At 38.5% G+C, this 20,724-nt stretch overlaps 1 protein-coding gene across 3 annotated transcripts in view; it reads left to right on the top strand.

Annotated features, from left to right (window-relative positions):
• Positions 1-20,724, top strand: part of LOC136857880 (aldehyde dehydrogenase family 16 member A1) — a 188,573-nt gene that overhangs the window by 61,052 nt on the left and 106,797 nt on the right. For all 3 annotated transcript variants that reach the window (XM_067136912.2, XM_067136911.2, XM_068225325.1), the window contains exons 5-7: positions 8,681-8,835; positions 15,192-15,289; positions 20,518-20,709. In XM_067136912.2, the coding sequence (XP_066993013.1) occupies positions 8,681-8,835; positions 15,192-15,289; positions 20,518-20,709 (445 nt within the window). The remainder of the gene's footprint in view (positions 1-8,680; positions 8,836-15,191; positions 15,290-20,517; positions 20,710-20,724) is intronic.

Raw genomic sequence — 20,724 nt, 5'->3', positions numbered from 1 at the left:
TGACCGTGCATCTGCTACCATTTGAACCGCACCCCTCCCTTACCGATAATATGTGACATAATATAATACACACATCGGAAGATTCGAGGCGTGGACCACGACTAGGAAAGGCTAAAGACACAGCCCTGAACTGGAAATGTCCCTCATTTCAAATCAGAACAGGAATGAGACTAAAGCTACTAGCAATAAAATTCAAGTAAAATTTAAATGAGTTTTTATTAATGTAATAAAATTCAAAGGAAAAGAAAATGAAGCCACCAATTGAAAGTATGAAAGGGATACATACAGGTGTTCATTCCGTTCAGTCGAGCACAGCATTTCTTAATATTAACTTTACGACGTGCTCGCCCTTTCGATAGTAATCTCACTACATAGTGAGCTAATCTGAATACAATCCACACGGATTAATTTGGTCGTTCTTTCCACGAGATTAATTACATTGTTTACATACGCGTCCTTCAGACTCCATCTCAACAACAATTGCTATAGAAAGATAAGATTCCCAAGCATCCGGGAGAGGAAACTCAGAGCAGATAAAATAAAGGAATGCTGCAGGTATCAGGATGGCACAGAGAGAAAACATCTCTGGACCAAAGAAACAATATTCAAACCCAAAGAGAATCACAGGCAGGCACATAACCTGAATATAAGTAAACAAACATGGCGGCCTCGTGGGCAAGCAAACGGTCAAGACAGAGACCAAGGACAATAATTTACACTGTACCGAAAACAAACACAAGGTACGGAAACAAGATCAAAGGAAAATTTAGCTGACCGATACGCCATCTTTTCACTCCCCTCACTCACGAACACACACCCAAACATTCAGACATTGCCGGTATCGGCAAACAATGCGAGCAGTAGCTCCGTCAATAAGTTGAACACAAGCTCATATAGTATGACTCTCATGGTCACAAACAAAAGTCTCAAATATGTCAGAGTAGCGTGCACGACATAGACAATTAGCAGTAGAATAATAGGGACACAGTGGTCACGCACAAACTCATCAGCTTACGCACTCCGTTCGACACGAATGGATCTCCGCGTCGACACGCAGGGCATACATTCATTTGATGGCAAAATACATTAGAATGCAGTGCGCTTAATTAGAATTGATCTGAGACCCAGTTACCAACGTCTCACAATCACAATAACAGCAACAAACACGCGGTCCATTCACGCCGCAGAGCAGAAAGATGCATATCAATCAGCTATGATTAAATGCAGAGAATATCACTACAGAACCGTAGGAAAAAAGATATTAAAACAAGGATCACCGTACCTACAATATTAGCCATCAAAATAAAAAGAAGGATGGCAGTATAGGCTGAGTTTAAATCTAATAAATACCCATCTATAGCTCAGAAAAGCCACTCCAATCTGCGTAAAGTCCATTTTATATTCCTCTCTCATAACCACAACAGACATGACGAGTCAAAGAGATAAAGTTTCAGTCTCGCGGGAAAGAATGACCCTCTGTGTTCACAACTGAGGGTGCTGCCCTCTCTAGTACAACCTTGGAAATAGTTAAGTCGATCAAGTTAAAGCTGATACAAGCACTTTGTAATACGGGAAACATCACTTTTTACGAACATGCCATTTTAACATGGCACAGGTGTAGTTTACATCACCTTGTGGATGAAGTGCTTCCTTCCAGTCAAGGGTTTGTTATACTGTTTCCATAGGAGCAAGAGGAATTTACGGGAGGGTACTATCTGATCCTGGCAATGCTGACACAGTTCAACATATTTTCAGCTTTTATTTACGTTAATAAGATTCTTCTTCAAATTTGATTCAATTTAGAATATCAGTCATATAACGTGTGTGTGTGTGTGGGGGGGGGGGAATGTTGGTACACCCTGTATATTTGTAGTATGTAGTAGTGATGCTTTTACCATTCCTTGGTGTATCGAGTTTCCTATCAGTAATTGAAAATACTCCAAAAATAAGGTTCCTAGAAGGAAATCATAATATAATTTCATTGATTGCAACTGTTAAAAACATTTAAACTCTTCAGAGTTTTTCAGTCGTGAAATTACCAGCGTTTTGCCCCTGTGTAGCAGTGGGCTCATCATTTGGATTGCTACACCTTTCCATATTCCATTACAAATATTACAGATTGCTTTAAGTCGCACCGACACAGATAATTCTTATGGAGACAATGAGATAGGAAAGGGCTAGGTTAAGAAAGGAAGCGACCACGGCCTTAATCATGATACAGCCCCAGCATTTGCCAGGTGCGAAAATGGAAAACCACAGAAAACCATCTTCATGGCTGCTGACAATGGGGTTCGAACCCACTAACTCCCAAATGCAAGCTGACAGGTATATGATCCAAACCACATACCCACTCGCTTGGTCGTTACAAGTGTATTGTTAGTTTTGCAATGTAATCCCACTTTTCTCCCATGATGTTACGCTCACAACATACGTCATAGGGGTTACGAAGATTAATGACCAACAGGGTAAATCAAAATAAACAAGAGAACAGAAATTACCCTGGAACACAGAAATAAACTTACACGAAGAAACAAGTAAGTCCATCAGAGAAGTGAACTGGAACCCGATCACATGAAAAAAGAAAAGTAGTGTCCCTCAGGGAGTGCAGTATTCTACTGAATAACAAACATATTCCTAGGTTAAATAAAGATATAATGTAAGAAAGTATGTGCTTAACAAACAAAAATCAGTTTGGGGTAAATAAAGATTTAGTACAGAAAAATATCATTCAATTTAACAAACTTAACAACGGGATCCTGAATTGATTTGTTTTAAGAACATGATTCAAATTTATCAAGTCAAATCAAATTAGGGTGAATGTTATGCAAGAATTCGTCACAGTTCCCAGTAGAGGAATAAAAACAAGAAATAATATCACAATAAGGGAAAACCAGGCTCTAACTCAAGCAAGCAACGGAAGTGGACGTTCTGAGTGGAGTTGTCAGAGTAATGGTTGGAGTGGAACAATACCGAGCCGTGATAGGTAGGTGGCAATGGCGAATGATGGTGAAAATAACTGAGAAAAGGGAGTATAAGAGTGATTCATGGAACATGAGAGAGATGATGTTGGTGACAGTGGTGGTAACGATGCTGCTAGTTATTGGGGGCATGGAACTAAACCCCGGACCGATTGCTAGCGGCAATATGAGCTGGGACGATATGGAAGCTATTAGAGGGATAGTGAGAGGGGTGGTGAAGGATGTTTGTAAAATACACCAAGTAAAAGAGATGTTCCAGAACTAGTCCAAGAAATTTGAAGTGTTGGAGAGATGGATAAAGGAGAAAACATGAGAGACAACAGCAAAGAAAAGAAATAATGAAGCAGAAATTGTGAAACTGAAAGAGAAAGTTAAAAATTTGGAAGAAGAGGTGACAAAATTGAAGAAAGTAGAGACGAACTGCTGTCAGGAGCGTATGAAGAAACGTTTTCTACCCTCAAATGTTCTTTTTTTCCCTTTTTCTTTTTTTGCTAGGGGCTTTACGTCGCGCCGACACAGATAGGTCTTATGGCGACGATGGGATAGGAAAGGCCTAGGAGTTGGAAGGAAGTGGCCGTGGCCTTAATTAAGGTACAGCCCCAGCATTTGCCTGGTGTGAAAATGGGAAACCACGGAAAACCATTTTCAGGGCTGCCGATAGTGGGATTCGAACCTACTATCTCCCGGATGCAAGCTCAAATGTTCTGGCAAACTGACTGTTGTAACTGCAAAATTTACACATCTTTATGAGTTTATTAGTGGCTAGACAGGCCTGAGGCAGGCCAGTGTTGTATATAGACTAGCCAGACATAGTCATCGGACTACACAGGATGTCATTTGTATAGTAAACACCAAAGATGAACAGAGAATGCTCCTGCAGAGACCAGCAAACATTCTGAGTCATTAGAGGGATTACTTTGATACTATTTGCAACATGGAGTTCATACATTAACCTATTCCCACTGCTGACTAAGGATTCAGTGCCTGTGAACACAACTGCTGAGGTCATGGCTGCCATCCAGATCATGAAATGAAGTGCCAGCAGTGTCCGAGGACCAGTTCGGCTCGCCATATGTAGGTATTTTGATTTGACGCTCATAGGCGATCTGCGCGTCATGATGAGGATGAAATGATTATAAAGATGACACATTCACCCAACCTCCGTGCCAGGCCTGCCAGGAATCAAACCCGGGACCTCTGTGACCAAAGGTCAAAATTCTAACCATTTAGCCGATCCATACCATGAAAAACTGGAAGAGACATCTGGACTTGATGACATTCGTGTCAATGTCTGGTAAAAGGATGGGGCAGTGTGAAGCAAAATTCCTAGCAGATATCTTCAACAAATGCATTGAGAACAAAATTCCATCTGCCGGGCAAACAAGCATCACTGTGACCATCCGGATAGGCTGGGGCAATATCAACTGTGTTATTTGCTGCCCTGTATGCCCCCTTTGCCATATTTTGAAGATAATTGATCATGATGACATCTACACTTGATTGCGCAGCATTGTTACCATCTCATCAAATCCGTATGGTTTTGTGAAGGGTTATGACATAACAGATTCAATCCACACCACCCAGTTGCTGACAGAGAACCGTAGTAAGGAAAGGATAGTTCATGTAGCCTTCTTAGACTTGGAAGAGGCATTCAATCAGATCCCTCATAGGTTATTTTTCGTACTCCCTTTACTCCCATGGTGTACTAGAGGCTTAAGGTATTCGTCCATGATGCAAGAAAACTTGTGTGCCACTGCTGTGGTGTGCAAGAAAATTATTATGCACTGTTTACACACAGTACGCAAGTTTGCCTTTTTCCTTGATGCGCAACTCAAAAATTTGCACATCCAAAGAAATATTGCAACGAGTGTTGACATCACGCTACTTAAGTGGCGCAGGTGGCGCATGCTTTCACATATGCAACTTTCTTAGTCAGCTGTTTTAATGGGTGTTAATGTTGATCGTAGCAAACATGTATTCTGACCAGTTGTTATGAGCAGCTTGTTTATCGCTGATTTTATTACGGCGACTAAGAGAAAAACTAGAAAGAACAAAATGGAAATATTGACTGAGGGAATGGATTTTAGGTCATAAACATTATGGATTTGTGAATATCTTGCTACAGTAGTTGAACATGGGAGACTAGGTGTTCTATAAGAATTTCCTACAGATGTCAGCAATTGATTTTGAATACCTGGAATACCTGCTAAAAAGAGTTGCGCTGAGGACATGTTGAACTCTTTTTTTTTTTTTTCATTCATTCAAAACACACTGTCCTTTTTGTTTATTTCTATAGTCTGCTGCTTCAACCTTCCATAAACATTCTTATGTTTCAACAAAATCAATCAGCTTTCTCATCATCTCTCTTATCCATTTCTCGTCCTATGACATTGTAACCTATAAGTGAAGTTACGTAAATTATGCAATTGTAATATTAGTGAGATGGGTATCTATGTTGATGCATATTATAATTCATTTACAATAAATAATATACAGGTGCCTTAATTTATTAATGGAATTCATAGTATGGACCTGCCAAATGCCAATATAATGCCACAACAGACAACCATGTGAGCAAGTTGCACCGCAAAAATGATCTAAACTTTTTGTGCCACTTTCAGTCGGTGCATCTTCCTCTCTTCTGCTGTGTACACAATGCCACTTTTAATATTCCACGCAACTCAGAAGTTGCGCTGGATTCGAGTGGCATGTGCAACTTTTCGAATTGTGTGACTGTTTACATGAAGCCATAAAACTTTTCTTGCATAAATCGAAGTTGCATACCATTTTAGTTTCATCATGGAAAAGTACCTTTATTTTTGCCATGTGCAGCTCCTCTACAACAGCACCACCAGCTTTGTTGCATTGCTGGCATCACCGAGCCATTCAAAATCTCTGTTTGTGTCCATCAAGGATCTGCCCTATCACTGTTTTCCATTTTGTATATGTACACAGTGTTAGCAGACCTGCATGTGCCTCATCCATGGAACTCTGCTTTATGCTGACGACATCATGCTAAGACTGGGGACAGGTATGAGAGACTGATCCATCAATGGAAAATGAGGCTTGATGACTCTGGACTGTGGCTCAACCTGACCAAGGAGTGAGGCATGCAAACGGATGGTACTGTTATAGTTGATGGTAATGGTACTCTGTTTATCAAGACCTCTGATTTTCATTACGTTGGCTCCCACATAACATCCAGTGGTTATACTCTTCTGCATGCTTGAGCTCTGGTTGAAATAAGGTAATGAAAATGAAAATCCACAACCTATTTCCAGTCATTTGACCCGGTCAGGAATGGAATGAATGAAGCCCCCATCTAGTGGTGGGGATAGGAATTGAAATAAAGTAATAAAATTCTTTAAACATGTTTTAAAGCACAAGATCCATGATTCCTATTGGCTACCACTATCTGCTCATGTTAATGCTGCTTGGATGAAATTGCACCAAGTCATGAGTGTCCTCTGCAGCCAGAAGATCCTCCATGCCTCATGTCAAAGATCTACTGCGTGGTGGATCTACTGCGTGGTTATTCGTTCAGTGGCACTCTGAGGATCTGAATGCTGGCCGGCAGCAAAGGGACATGAGCAGATGCTTTATGCAGTGGAGATGCGTATGCTGAGATGATCCACGCGAGATTCACGACTTAAACCATATCAGAATTCACTGTGGAGTCCGACTCGTTGGCTGAATGGTCAGCGTACTGGCCTTCGGTTCAGAGGGTCCCGGGTTCGATTCCCGGCCGGGTCGGGGATTTTAACCTTAATTGGTTAATTCCAGTGGCTCGGGGTCTCTCTCTCTCTGTGTGTGTGTGTGTGTGCGTGTGTGCGCGCGCGTGTGGGGTTTTTTTTTTTTTTTTTTTCAGTATTAGAAATCATCCTAGGAAGTGCCCTCATCTTCACAAACATGCAGGTTGTTTAATAGGCCGTCTACTAGAAAAAGACCTGCACCAGGCCTCTCCGGAGGCCATACGCCATTATTATTCACTGTGGAACACGTTCAGAAACATTCCCATTCCTGACATGATGGGGGAAATGAGGTATGATCGTATGATCAGAGCAGATGCTGAAAGCATTGCAAGATGGGCACTCGTGCTCATTGCAGTTAAATGGAGACCCTCCCCTTAGGTCAGCTGAGAAAGAGATGAATGGGCTGCTTGCGAGAAGACATGCAAACCATCAGTGTCTATTCTGCTGATTCTTCAGATCAGGCAAAGTGGAGAGTTGTTTTAAATGTGATGATGAAACTTGGTTTTAACAGATTTTAAATTTGTTTGTGGAAAAATTAATAGCTATTTCTCTCTAGCAGAGTACAAATGTTCCTCGTCAACATATGTCAACAGTAGGCGCGAATAGAATTACCTCTGTATTGACGTAGAGTTTTAATTTATTGACTGTCGAGCATATTTTCAATATCTGGCAGGAATCAGAAGACATCCTAGATGCAATATATACATAGAACCACTTGAAAATGTTTTTCATAGTGACAGGGATAGTGATGGTGATATAAACAGTATCTCTGGCAATCGACTTTGGGCTGGTGCAGATCTAGTGTGTACAAAACTAACTGAAAATGCTACAATCCGTGTGCAGAATGGTGTATTGAGTGAAACTGAAGTGAGTCATATTAGTGAAGAAGCAGCTAGTCCAGTACCATGTATGTCTTCAAGTTATTCCGATAGTGATGAAGCAGCTAGTCCAGTACCATGTATGTCTTCAAGTTATTCTGATGACGGGCAACCCAAATGTAAGAAAACCGAGTACAAAAGTATCCTTATGCATGTTGCCTGAAGAGCGTTTTGATGGGGTATATAACTCAAAACAAGGGAAAAGTTAGTGAGGTGTGCGCAATGTTGTAAAGCAACCAGGAAACGGTGCAAAAAAGTAATGTTGGTTGCCACATCCTTTGCTTTGAGGCTTTTCACTAACATTAAAACCTATATCTATATCATCTGATGGCCAAGGAGGCATCAATTTTTTGTAATGAGACAAAGTCTCTCATAGTGCATTGGCACTGCCGGTGGCTCTAAGTAGCCTATGCAGTGGCCTCCACGGTATGCACCAGCCGTGCGTCTTGGTGGGTGTGCTAAGTACCAACTGATGAGCCCAACTTAGCACACGGGGCGAAACGCTGGCAACCAGGAATGAGTTAGCTGGAAAATTTATAATGTCCAATAACGGACCATTTATATTGGTACCGGTATTATAAAAATTTACTCATTCGGGACAAATATTTCAGGTTCTCTATGGGAATTAACATCTATATCATGTAATAGCATTTCGAGGTGCAACGATGTATGTAGGCTACTTCTTTGACACAAAAATTGATTCGTAAGTTATGAATGGTATTGAATCTATGTAATAGTATTGAGTAGGTGGACCCTTCTCCACCCTTTGTTAGTGACAAAAATTTATTGTTGTTTAAATCTGGGCTGTTATATTAGTTGAGTAGCTCAGATGGTAGAGTGCTGGCCTCAAATCAACTACTAAGAAAGTGAATGAAGATCTTGACACTGAAAACTAGAGATGGGCTGTATTTAATGTAACAATTCTGTTATACTTCAGGGTTGTCATTCTTATTAAAATATTTCTGGGTCAGTCTGTAGGACTTGACTCTTTCCACCAATCAAATTTTTGTGACAAACAGCATACTTCCTGGACCATTACCAAGAATGATATTTCTTTTGCTCTTCATTTTAGTTTACCACGTGGAGTTCTGAATGTGGCACCAGGCTCAGAAGAAATCGGTAAATTACTTGCTCAAAAAGTAAGATACATAACATTTTGTGGGTCCACTGCCAAAGGGAGAGAGATCAGATGGAATACTTCTGGGCTTTGTAAATCCCTTACTACATGTATGTATACAATAAAGTATGTTAAAGTATGCATGAACCCAGTAACCCACATGTAAATTGTAAATTGTTTCGCTTTTAATGGTGTAATTCAAATAGGATTTTGTACGTGTAACATAATCGTTGAAATTCTTTTCTTAGCATATCTTGACCCATGAGGTAGCTGATTAGATAGTTGGTCAAATATTTCATTTACATGTCTTTGGTAACTGTTTCAAACTCAGTGCATGAACCCAGTAAACCATACTGTAAGATAAAATAAATTCCTCAGTCAATTTATAAGTAAATGGATGTTTATTTTGATTGTACAATATTTGAACATTATAAAACAGGTTTATTTTATTTTTTATATTCTTTTAATGGGAAGTACAACTAAGCAACCATCCCCATTTATATTTAGGGCACTTGTGTTTGTGCCGGACTGAGTAGCTCAGATGGTAGAGTGCTGGCCTCAAAACAACTACTAAGAAAGTGAATGAAGATCTTGACACTGAAAACTAGAGATGGGCGGTATTTAACGTAACAGTTAAGATAACAGTGTTCCAGCCTGCTAACATATTAACAGAATAACATGTTACAGAATTAACCCAGTTATATTTGTAACAGGTAACAATTCTTCCTCAACCCTTCATTATTTCATTAGTCATTTTGTCATTTTACACTACTTGATAATTACTGAAGTTATTTTAGATGATTACGATTGAGCATGGCTGCGTTTCATCGTCTTATTCTGTGAAACACTGTTCCATCGCAATGAATGTTCTGTCGAGATAACAGCCTCAGCTCTGTGGAACACTGTTCTATTGCAACGAGAGTTCTGTTGAGGTAACACCAGTAGCTTGCTTCCTAATACGTTCCATTGTGTTATTCTGTGGAACAGTGTTCCATAGCAATGAATGTTCTGTCGAGATAACAGCATCAGCTCTGTGGAACACTGTTCCATCGCAATGAGAGTTCTGTTTGAGGTAACACCAGTAGCTTGCTTCCTAATACGTTCCATTGTGTTATTCTGTGGATCAGTGTTCTATCGCAATGAATGTTCTGTCGAGATAACAGCTTCAGTTCTGTGGAACGCTGTTCCACCACAACCGAGTATTACGGCCAAGTAACAGCCACAGCATTGCAATTTCTGAAGCGTATCGTTATTTTGTGAAGTGGTAACGTTTTGAAAGATTTCTGCTCAAATTTATAATGAATAAAAGATAGAGCACAGTTTAGCCTATATAAAGTACATTTTTCAGTAAAAAAATTCACTTCATATGATATTTGTGATCAAAATGACTGATTTCAAAAATTCCAATCTAAATATGAGAGCCCATTCAAACTCAGCCTCTTCCATTTCTACCGGTACTCACAATAATTAACGAATAGTAGTGGCGATTGGGAATTAAAAGTGGGAGGGGGGGTGGCAAAAACAATTACAGACAAGAAAAAAGTACCTGGGTTTGTTAATAATTAAACAAAATAAAGGAATGAATTAGCTGATAAGACAGCAGGGCTTGTAAAAATTGCTTGTTTAATAATACCTATAATTCCTAGTTTCAGGCGGCTAAAATGGAATAAAAATGTAATGTTTTCTCCGTAAAGTATGGGGTGGCTGCCTACCTCCCTCATCTCCCTAATCGCCACCACTGTTTAAACAACGATGACTCTACATCAGTTAGGCCTACTATGCCGTTAATTTGAAACGAAAATGCTGGAGCAGACATTGGCATTATACCAAACACATCCATAGGCGAAACTCAGTCATCTCAATCACCACAAACTGTTGGAGGGAAACAGATATCCATTTTTTTGTAACATTCATACGTAAAAATGTTTTCATATAATATATGGTCTTGTTCCAGTGTGTGATATTTTGTGTTGCCTTCTCTTTCTTGATTTACTCATCACCGAATGTGATTTTAATGTACGGTTGTCTAGTGAAATAGTAGAAGTTGATAATGCATATTGTGTGGTAAGTTCATTAATTGTTTGAACTTATTTGTTTTGTGTATTATTTTGAGACCTGATTTTCATGATAAAAGGTATTTATAACAATTTGTAATCTGTGCTGTATGCATTTTATGTTCACTGGTTTTATATTTGATTATTCTTTTTTTAATTGGCTTTATGTTGCACCGACACAGATAGGTCTCTTTCCGACGATCGGATAGAAAAGGGTTAGGATTGGGAAGGAAGCGGTCATGGCCTTAAGTAAGATACTGTCCTGGCATTTTCCTAGTGTAGAAATGGGAAACCACAGAAGACCTTCCGGGCTGTCGACTGTGGAGTTCAAACCTTTGATCTCTTGAATGAAAACGCACAGCTACCCTGTCATTGTTTGTGTACGTCTACATTTTGTCTTTATGAATCTGCCGCATTTATTATTATTTATTTACTACAATTCAGTACAGAAATGTGGAAGGCCTAGTGAAAAGGGCAAACCCCGAATACATATACCTAAAGTGTTTCCTAGATTCAGTTTTGTCCTATTTCTGTATGGTACACTTTTATTGGTAGTAATTAATCAAAACTGTCATGTCGCGGCCATCAGTGGAGGCATTTCTGGTCTTTTCCACACCCAAATTATACAATTAATGATTGTTATTTGCTTTACATCCCACTAACTACTTTTACGGTTTTTGGAGACGCCGAGATGCCGGAATTCAGTCCTGCAGGAGTACTTTTACGTGCTAGTAAATCTACGGACACGAGGCTGACATATTTGAGCACCTTCAAATACCACTGGAGTGAACCAGGATCGGACCTGCCAAGTTGGGGTCAGAAGGCCTGCGCCTCAACCACCTGAGCCACTCAGCCCAGCCCCAATTTATACAGCTGTCGGCGTAGTATATTACGCTACACCTGGCTGTGTGGTCAGAGGCGCATGGCAATAGACTGCACATGAATGATTCTCAAGAAATCCCACTGTTTCGACAGATTGCGCAGATTGACTCACCCGTCAAAATATCTGGCGCCTTCTAGCAAAAATTTTGTTAGTTTTAGTACATCTTACTGGAACATGTTATCTCAGTGGAACTGGAATGTTGGAACATGTTATTGGAAAATAACAGTTTAGCCCACTTCTACTGAAAACCAAGAGGGGTGGGAGGAATCCTAATTTACAGTATTCTTTTTCTTTGCATACAGTATTATTTGTAAACTAATATTGTTTTATTACCAATTAAACTATGAAATTTATTCTACTCTTAATTTTCTGAGTTACACTGATATGTAATTAATTTTAAGACTATAAATTAACATTTAAATTTTCAATTTTGTTGTGTGTTTTGTATGATCTAATGAAACCTATCGCGAACTTTGTTTTTGTGGGTTAACCTCCTCTCTCTTGCTCAGGCACTCAATTGTTATGGAAAGTGGGGTGGAGATCCATCTTGTTTCCAAATAAAATGCTGAGGGTTCTTTTAAGTTCTGCAGTATTCCTAAATAAGCTACTGAAGTAACTGTTTCTATAAATAAATAAAAATAAAAAAATAAGTGAGCACTTTCTGTTTGTGTCGGATCAATAAACACATTTACAGCAATTATCACATCTATTTAATCAATCAATCAACATTGAACTGCATTTAGAACTGGCATCCAGGTGGCAGATTCCCTATCAATTGTTTGCCTAGTCTTTTCTTAAATGATTTCAAAGAGCTAGGAAATTTATCAAATTTACCTTGATAAATTATTCCAATCCCTAATTCCTCTTCCTATAAGTCAATATTTTTCCCAATTTGTCCTCTTCAAATTCAACTACTTTTTCTTTGTGAATGGGTCACCTAGAACCATGCAGAATCAACATTTTATCAACCTTCCTTTTTGCCCAGTAGTTCTTCATTCTTAAATACCATGCAAGTTTCTGTTCCTCTGACCATTTACCTCGTGCAGGTTCCTCAAATCCCTGTGGTTGGACTACAGTTCTTATTTCATTCTGATCTAGTAGATTATTAGTGTTATAAAGTCTTTCTCTATTTTATTTTGTACCACTTTGGTGTAGTGACCTTGTTTTGCAGAAATCGACTTCATCTTCTACTTTTAAAAGCTCCACTCGAGCTTATTCATTTACTGATGTCATTCCATGCTATCTCTCCACTGATAGCTTTGAACATCCTGCTTAGTTGAGCATCTCGTCTCCTTACTCCCAAGTCTTCCCAGCCCAAAGTTTGCAACATTTTTGTAACATTACTCATTTGTTATAAACCACCCAGAACAATTCATTCTACTTTCCTTTGTATCTTATCCAGTCCTTGTGTCAAGTAATCCTTGTGTGGGTCCCATACACTGGAACTGTATTCTAACTGTGGTCTTGCCAGAGACTTAATATGACTTCTCCTTTACATCCTTACTACAACTCTTAAATACCTTCGTAACCACATGAAGATGTTTGTAACCTTTATTTACAACCTCATCAATGTAATTAACCTAATGAAAATCTTTCCTTTTGTTTACACCTAAGTTCTTACAATGATCTCTCTTGGGTAATTTCATCCAATCAGCACAGTAATTAAATCTGAGAGAACATTTCCTCTTTTTGAAACTTACAACCTGATTTTTCATCCTGTTTTCCATTATACCGTTGTCTGCTGTCTATCTCACAACATTGTTGAGGTCTCTTAGTGTGAAGGTTGCCTCATCTGTCCATAAAATTGACCACCAAAAGTTTGGATCTGCTTTGTTCCAGATTACAAACAACTCTCAGAACTCAAGGCTTGAATTTGAATTTCATGTCTTTTAGGATTCTCTGCAGGCTCCTTCAGAATATATCCAACTGAGCTGACACCTTCCTCGTTGACTTATGAGGACTTACTACAAATGCATAAGCAACCAATTAAGCATTTTCTGTATTACAGACATTTCGTGGCCGAACATATCTTGATGCATCTCTGTTGTTTCCCGTTCCTTCAGATTTGAAGTAAAGCTTCTGCAAATTTTGCCAAGTTGGTAATGGTACATCAGGAAGCCTCGTACTAAAATCCTTATGAATTCTGGGAGTCATACTTCCACCATAATTGAAGCATGTAAATTAATTGTTTGTTAGTAATCTTGTGTGTCATTGCAAAGAATGTTACACAACACAATAGAACACAGATTCCACACAATAACAACAGAAGCTGACTCACGACTAACGGCAGACAAATGAATATATTTACCAGGTGTATGCATAAGTTTTTGCCGGTTTTTATGGTTAAAAAAGGGTAATTTTCAAGGGAAATTCATTTTTTGTGTATTCAGAATATTGGTCATTGGCTTCTACACACTTCGCCCATCTTCCAGGTAAGTTATGAATACCATGCCAGAAAAGCTGCTTGTCTTTTGTGGTAAACCATTCATCAAGCCATTTTCCAACTTCCTCAAAATTGCTGAAGTGCTGCTCTGCGAGCGCGTGCCGCTTTGATGCGAAGCGGTGATAGTCAAATGACGCCAGGTCGGGGAAGTACGGCGGGTGGAGTGGAAGGATGTCCCATCCAAGCGATTTCAAGGTGTCTTTCACTGGTTTTGTTGTATGAGAAGGCACATTGTTGTGTAACAAAATCACTTTGCCATGTCTCTGGCCCATTCCGGTCGTCTTTCGATCAGTGAGTGATTGAAATTAATAAGTTGTTGGCAATAGCGTTGTGCATTAACGGTTTTGCCAGGATTCAAGAGTTCATAGTACATAATACCGCTCTGGTCCCACCAGACACAATGCATGGTCTTCTTGCCACGTTTAAATTGTCGGAACCATGTTTCACATGTTCTAATCGATGGAGCATGTTCACCATATGTTTCTACCAGCATACGATGACTTTCGACGGCCTTTTTCTTTTGATTAAATAAGAAAAGCAATGCGTGCCGCAAATGTTCTTGTTCAGGCACAAACGTCAACATGATACTGAACGATACAACACAGACGCTAGTGTTTGGCGGACTCAACTTTTGTGTGTTGGTAGGTTAATGTCAGATGAACAAACTGACGTATGTGTCAAATTCATGCGCTGTGTACTGTTCGCTGAAGCCATTTCTTAGTGAAACCAGAAAAGACTTATGTATACACTTGGTATGTAGTGCTGTAAACTAGTGTTACTGTATTAGGCCTAAATTTAAGCAGTTATTGTCGATGGATGGATGGGTGGATGGGTGGTTGGGTGGATGGAACAGAAGAAGAGAGGGAGACTGAGCAGTGGAAGTTTATATGAAAGAGAGAAGCCTTTTGTTAGAGCAAACAATGCTCTTGAGACCCATATTTTGCTATCTGTGAGCTTCTCCTAGTAATTATCTAGAATTTCTTTCCTGTTCCACGGCTTCCTTGAAAAATATTATTTTTTCTTTTTATCTTTTATATTGACTTACAGGCTTCTTCCTACTTTATTATTTTTTTTATTTTATTACAGTATTAAGTGGCAAAACACCAATGCTGGTATTTGAATCTGCTGACTTAGATGCTGCTGTCGAAGGAGTACTAGACAATGCTTGGTTCAATCAAGGGCAGGTGAATTTGTTTCCTATTAGATGGTTCTTTCTTTCTTTTAATTTTTTTTCCTTCTACCTAGCATTTATGCTTTCTTTATTCTTTCTCTTTTACTAATTTTACTTTAATTTATTTATATTGTATTCCTTTATTCACTCCACTTCCATTCTCAGAGGTAAAATAATATCCTTTCTTTCCTTTAACTTCTTACTTTTAAGATTATAATTTGTAGATCAATATAGTAAACATTATTATTATTATCTTTTTTCGTCGTGACTAAGATTGATGCTAAATTAATATACTACTAACACAGACGTAATAATGTGAAACATATTTTATCATTAGAATGTGCGTCTTTTCCAGGGCCTCACAACTTTTGAGACTGACCTATGTCTACACCTGAGTCTGGCATTGCTCCCACTTAGGCTACTTGTATCAGGCACCCCTCTTTAGTTGTTCATGTCTGATCTCCTCTTTGTCAATGCATATTCTTTTATATGATTTTTTTTTTTAGAACTTGGAGTTCTTCCAGTTATTATCTGCTTTTCGTTGCCCTTTCCTTTCATTAGCTAATAACACCGAGCTCGATAGCTACAGTTGCTTAAGTGCGGCCAGTATCCAGTATTCGGGAGATAGTAGGTTCGAACCCCACTGTCGGCAGCCCTGAAGATGGTTTTCCATGGTTTCCCATTTTCACACCAGGCAAATGCTGGGGCTGTACCTTAATTAAGGCCACGGCCGCTTCCTTCCCAGTCCTAGCCCTTTCCTGTTCCATCATCGCCATAAGACATATCTGTGTCGGTGCAAAGTAAAGCCAATAGCAAAAAAAAAAAAATAGCTATTACCCTCTTCTTTGTAAAGCCAAAATTCTTTCTATTCCATATTAAGAAAAATATTGTTTTATTCTTAAAACCAACAATCACAATCACAATATACAGCTCGGGAATCATAAACATTTGCAAATCCCCAGAACCGAAATCTGTGTTAGTTCTACTTCGATATCTTTGGTATCAACATCGGTACTCTTCAAAACTGCAACCTTCCCCAAGTTACTAAAAAAACCAGAATAACACATGAACTATAAAATCTGCAGGTTAGCAAAAAGAAAACCCTCTACTGGCATTGTGTAAACATTTTAGGATGTAGTTGGTGCCAGATAAACTGCCAGAAGTTGAGTCCTTGTGATAATAATTTACATCATTATTATTGTTCTAATTCCAATGGACATGAATTATAATCAAAACTGACCTAATATTCTTGATACATGATATACCTTTAGGAATGGTGATTTTTAGGATTTTGAAATCAGAAATTTAGCATTTTTATTGGAACAATTAGCATTTGTAGTATTTATAAAGTTGCTATTTAGCATTTTATAGCATTTTGGATAAGATATCATATGGGATAATATTGATAAAAGAGTAATATGTCTTTTGAAATGACATTAATGTGAAATTAAAATCACATTTGTAAAAGGTTAATAGTGAGATAATAATCCATAAAGTAAATTGTGCATTTATTTTAAATTAATGTAAGCAACACAGAGAAAAATAGAATAATTGACGCAGGCTAAAGCATGACTCAGAAGAAAAAGAGAAATCTATACTGATGAAAAACTGGAATAATGAGAAAATGTACAGAATTAACTTAAGTCATGCAAGTTCATGAATCAGTAACACTGTTGAATGAAATTGTAAAACATACTTCATTGTTTTGTTCTGGCATTTGTGTTCTGTCACTTTAGGAGCCCAAAAGTGACGACTATTTTTGTAAGTTCCAATCGGTCGTAAAATTAAAACCACAGTGAGAATACGATGAAGCTTCACGCAGATATGTTCCACAGTGTCATGCTGTGATTAGAGTTCTTCATGCTGAGGGGTGCAATGCAGCCAAAATTCATCGACAAATGAGTAATGTGTACAGTGAAACTTTCACCAGTGACAACAAAGTGCAGCAATGATGCAGTAGAAAACCAATATTTCAGTAACCTTTGTTAAATCTATTTTCAATGCCTTTTATCACAGGAGTGTGTCTAATGTCTACTGTGTACTTAATACAAAAATTTACTCAATATACTAAAATAAGGTCAACATAATAAAATATACTCATAATAATGTTGATAGGCCTATAAATTCAATTTTATAATTAAAAATCCAACAGTTTTATTTTCATGCCTTTCCTAATCCCCCAAATATATGAAAGATAAGTGGTGTAAGTAAATTCATCCACTCAAACCCACCCCCATGTACATATATATTTTGTACAAAATTAGTAGCAATAGTTATATACATTACATTATTGCAGAGTTATGTTGGGCATAATAAAATATTACAATTGTTGCGTGGATTTAATTTTAATGTTACTGGTGAAACTTCTTGTTAAACAAAATGATGTTAAATTGACTTAAACCACTATTAGTTTCACTTTCTCATTTATTCCAGATGGAAAACTACTTAATCACTGCTTTCAACCAAAATAGTTTAGAATCAATTTCCATTTACACTTCTTATTTCTAATGTCCTGTATTTGTTTTTCAAGTTCATAAAGGTTATGAAATTTATTTTCACTCCCTCTGCAGATGACAGATGATGATATTGTTCGGGTCGTCCATGGACTAGTTTGTTTTATGTTTTACGTCGCACCGACACAGATAGGTCTTATCTCGACGATGGGACAGGAAAGGCCTAGGAATGGGAAGGAAGCAGCCGTGGCCTTAATTAAGGTACAGCCCCAGCATTTGCCTGGTGTGAAAATGGGAAACCATGGAAAACCATCTTCAGGGCTGCTGACAGTGGGATTCGAACCCACTATCTCCCGGATGTGAGCTCACAGCTGCGCACCCCTAACCGCATGGCCAACTCGCCCGGACATGGACTAGTTTGATGCAACTCTCTATCCTACTCCACTCTCTGTTAACCTTTTCATTTCTACATAACTACTACATCCTACAAATACTCTAATCTATTTGCCATATTCATACGTTAGTCTACCCCTGCTTTTTTTTACCGCCTACACTTCCCTCAGTAAACCAACTGAACAAGTCCTGGGTATCTTAAGATGTGTCCTATCTTTCTATCTCTTCTCCTTGTCAAATTTTGCAAAATCAATCTCCTCTCACCAATTTGATTCAGTATCTCTTCATTTGTAATTCAATCTATCCATATTACCTTCAGCATTCTTCTATAACACCACATTTCAAAAGCTTCTATTCTCTTTCTTTCTCATATAGTTATCATCCGTGTTTCGCTTCCATTCAATGCCACGCTCCAGACGAAAGTCTTCAAAAACATCTTTCTAATTCCTATGTCTATGTTCAAAATTAGCAATTTTATTTCCTTAAAGGCCTTACTTGCTTGTGCTAGTTTGCATTTTATGCCCCCTTACTTCTGCCATCATTAGTTATTCTACCACCCAAGTAATAATATTCATCTACTTCCTTTAAGACTTTACTTCTTCTTCCACCACTTTTCCCACATCTGTGGGGTGGCAGGTGCGAACTGTGTCACACGTGTGGACTTGGCCCTGCTTTATGGCCGGATGCCCTTCCTGAGGCCAACCCTATATGGAGGGATGTTATTACTGTTGCGTGTTTCTGTGGTGATTGTTGGTGTAGTGTGTTGTCTGAATACAAAGAGGAAAGTGTTGGGACAAATACAAACACCCCAGTCCCTGGGTCAAAAGAATGAATCAGACACAATTAAAAATCCCCGACCCAGCTGGGAATCGGACCTGGGACCCTCTGAACCGAAAGCCTCAACGCTGACCATTCAGCCAATGAATCAACTCTTTAAGACTTTACTTCCTAACGTAAAATGTCCTCTGCTGCAGTTGCTTCAGTACTGGTAGGCATCACTTCACTATGCTGTTCTTATCTTCTTCTTTTTCTTCTTCACTGGTGGGAGACTTGGTTGCTCTTTGTTCTGCAACCAACTCCTCCACACTTCTTTCCTATGCATTTATAGCATCATCCACCCACACAGTCTTCAATAGTGCTGTTTGACTACAACATTCCCCATACATCATGAAGCAGACCACCTTCTTCCTTGTCTGCCAGCTGAGAGTCAGGATGATTCTTGAAGAATCCTGCTTTCAAGAAACGCCTTCCAGGACTTCGCAATGAAGTGAAGCGTATCCAAGATTTTAACTTAAATGATGATGGATCCTTTCCAGCATCCATATGGAATAAAATTTGCTGCACCATGCTCTCCCTAACTTAAAGAAGTGTATAACCCCTAAATTCATAGGCTGCATCTTGTTTGTGCAGTTACCAGGCAGAAATTATAACTACACGTTCCTCAAATAAACATCTACGGAATGTGCAGGACAATGGTCAAGGTAAAGAAGAATCTTCCTATGTTGTGTACCTATTTTTGCATCCAGAGCAGCGCACTGCTGTTTAAAAAGGTCTGAGGTCATCCACGCTTTATGATTGGCATCATAGGCAGTTGGTAATAATTGCTCATGCTTGAAGCAATGAGGCTTTTTAGATTTCCCTGTCACAAAGTGTGGATCTTCTCAGAGCCATTAGCATTGTCTCCCAACATGACTGTGAGCCTCATTTTGCTGTGATACCCACTGTGGCATTTATCCTCTTTGAATGCTGAAGTCTTGCTGGGCAACACACTGAAAAAAAGTTTTCCACTCATTTAAAAATGGTCACTTTTTGTGTTCCACGTGCAATAAAAATAATAAAATATAAATTTAAATGTCAAGACCTACTGTACGTGTTCTAACATGAAATGTATTAAATACCGTGGATTTGTTGCAGAATTTGTGAGAATCGTCACTGTGGGGTTGATATTAGAGATGTAAGACTAGAGTTTAGATTCAAGGCTTTTAAAAATTGAGGAGCAAGTCCCAAACAATAAAAGCAAATTCCTTTGCTATTCATGATTTTTATTGTTATGTTTTAGGTTGGCTTGTTGGTTATTTCATAAATAAACTTCAATCTCGAGTGTATGTAATATTTTGGTCAGCAATAAATTCAACTCTAGAGTTCAAATACAGGCCTATTTGTAGTTACAGACTGTAACAAATGTAAACTTAATTTCTGTTTATTGTACATTTTTTACTGACTAGTAAGCTGTATGTCATTGCATTTCCTGAATAGAACAGCCTCACTTTATTTCTGAGCAAAGTTTGTTTCTCTTCTTTAAATTATCATTAATTTTTGTGATTAATCCTTTATTATTTATAGCAAGAGTATTTATTGTTTGTTGTACGTAATTCATATTATGTTTCACACTCAGGTTCCATGGACAATCAGAACTCTCTTGGTGCAGGAATCTGTATTTGAAGCATTTGTTAAAAAATTGAAGACTCGCACTATCCACATAGGAAATGCTTTTGATAAAAATGCTGATATTGGTCAACCAATTGACAAGAAGATCATCAACAATGTTTCTGAAATTATATCTGCAGCCAGGCAGAATGGAACTGAGGTAACTACTTAGAGG

This window comes from Anabrus simplex, chromosome 1 (genome assembly GCF_040414725.1).
Source record: "Anabrus simplex isolate iqAnaSimp1 chromosome 1, ASM4041472v1, whole genome shotgun sequence".
Classification (NCBI taxonomy): domain Eukaryota; kingdom Metazoa; phylum Arthropoda; class Insecta; order Orthoptera; family Tettigoniidae; genus Anabrus; species Anabrus simplex.
The sequence above is the reverse complement of the archived record's forward strand: the minus strand, read 5'-3'. Positions and strand labels throughout refer to the sequence as shown.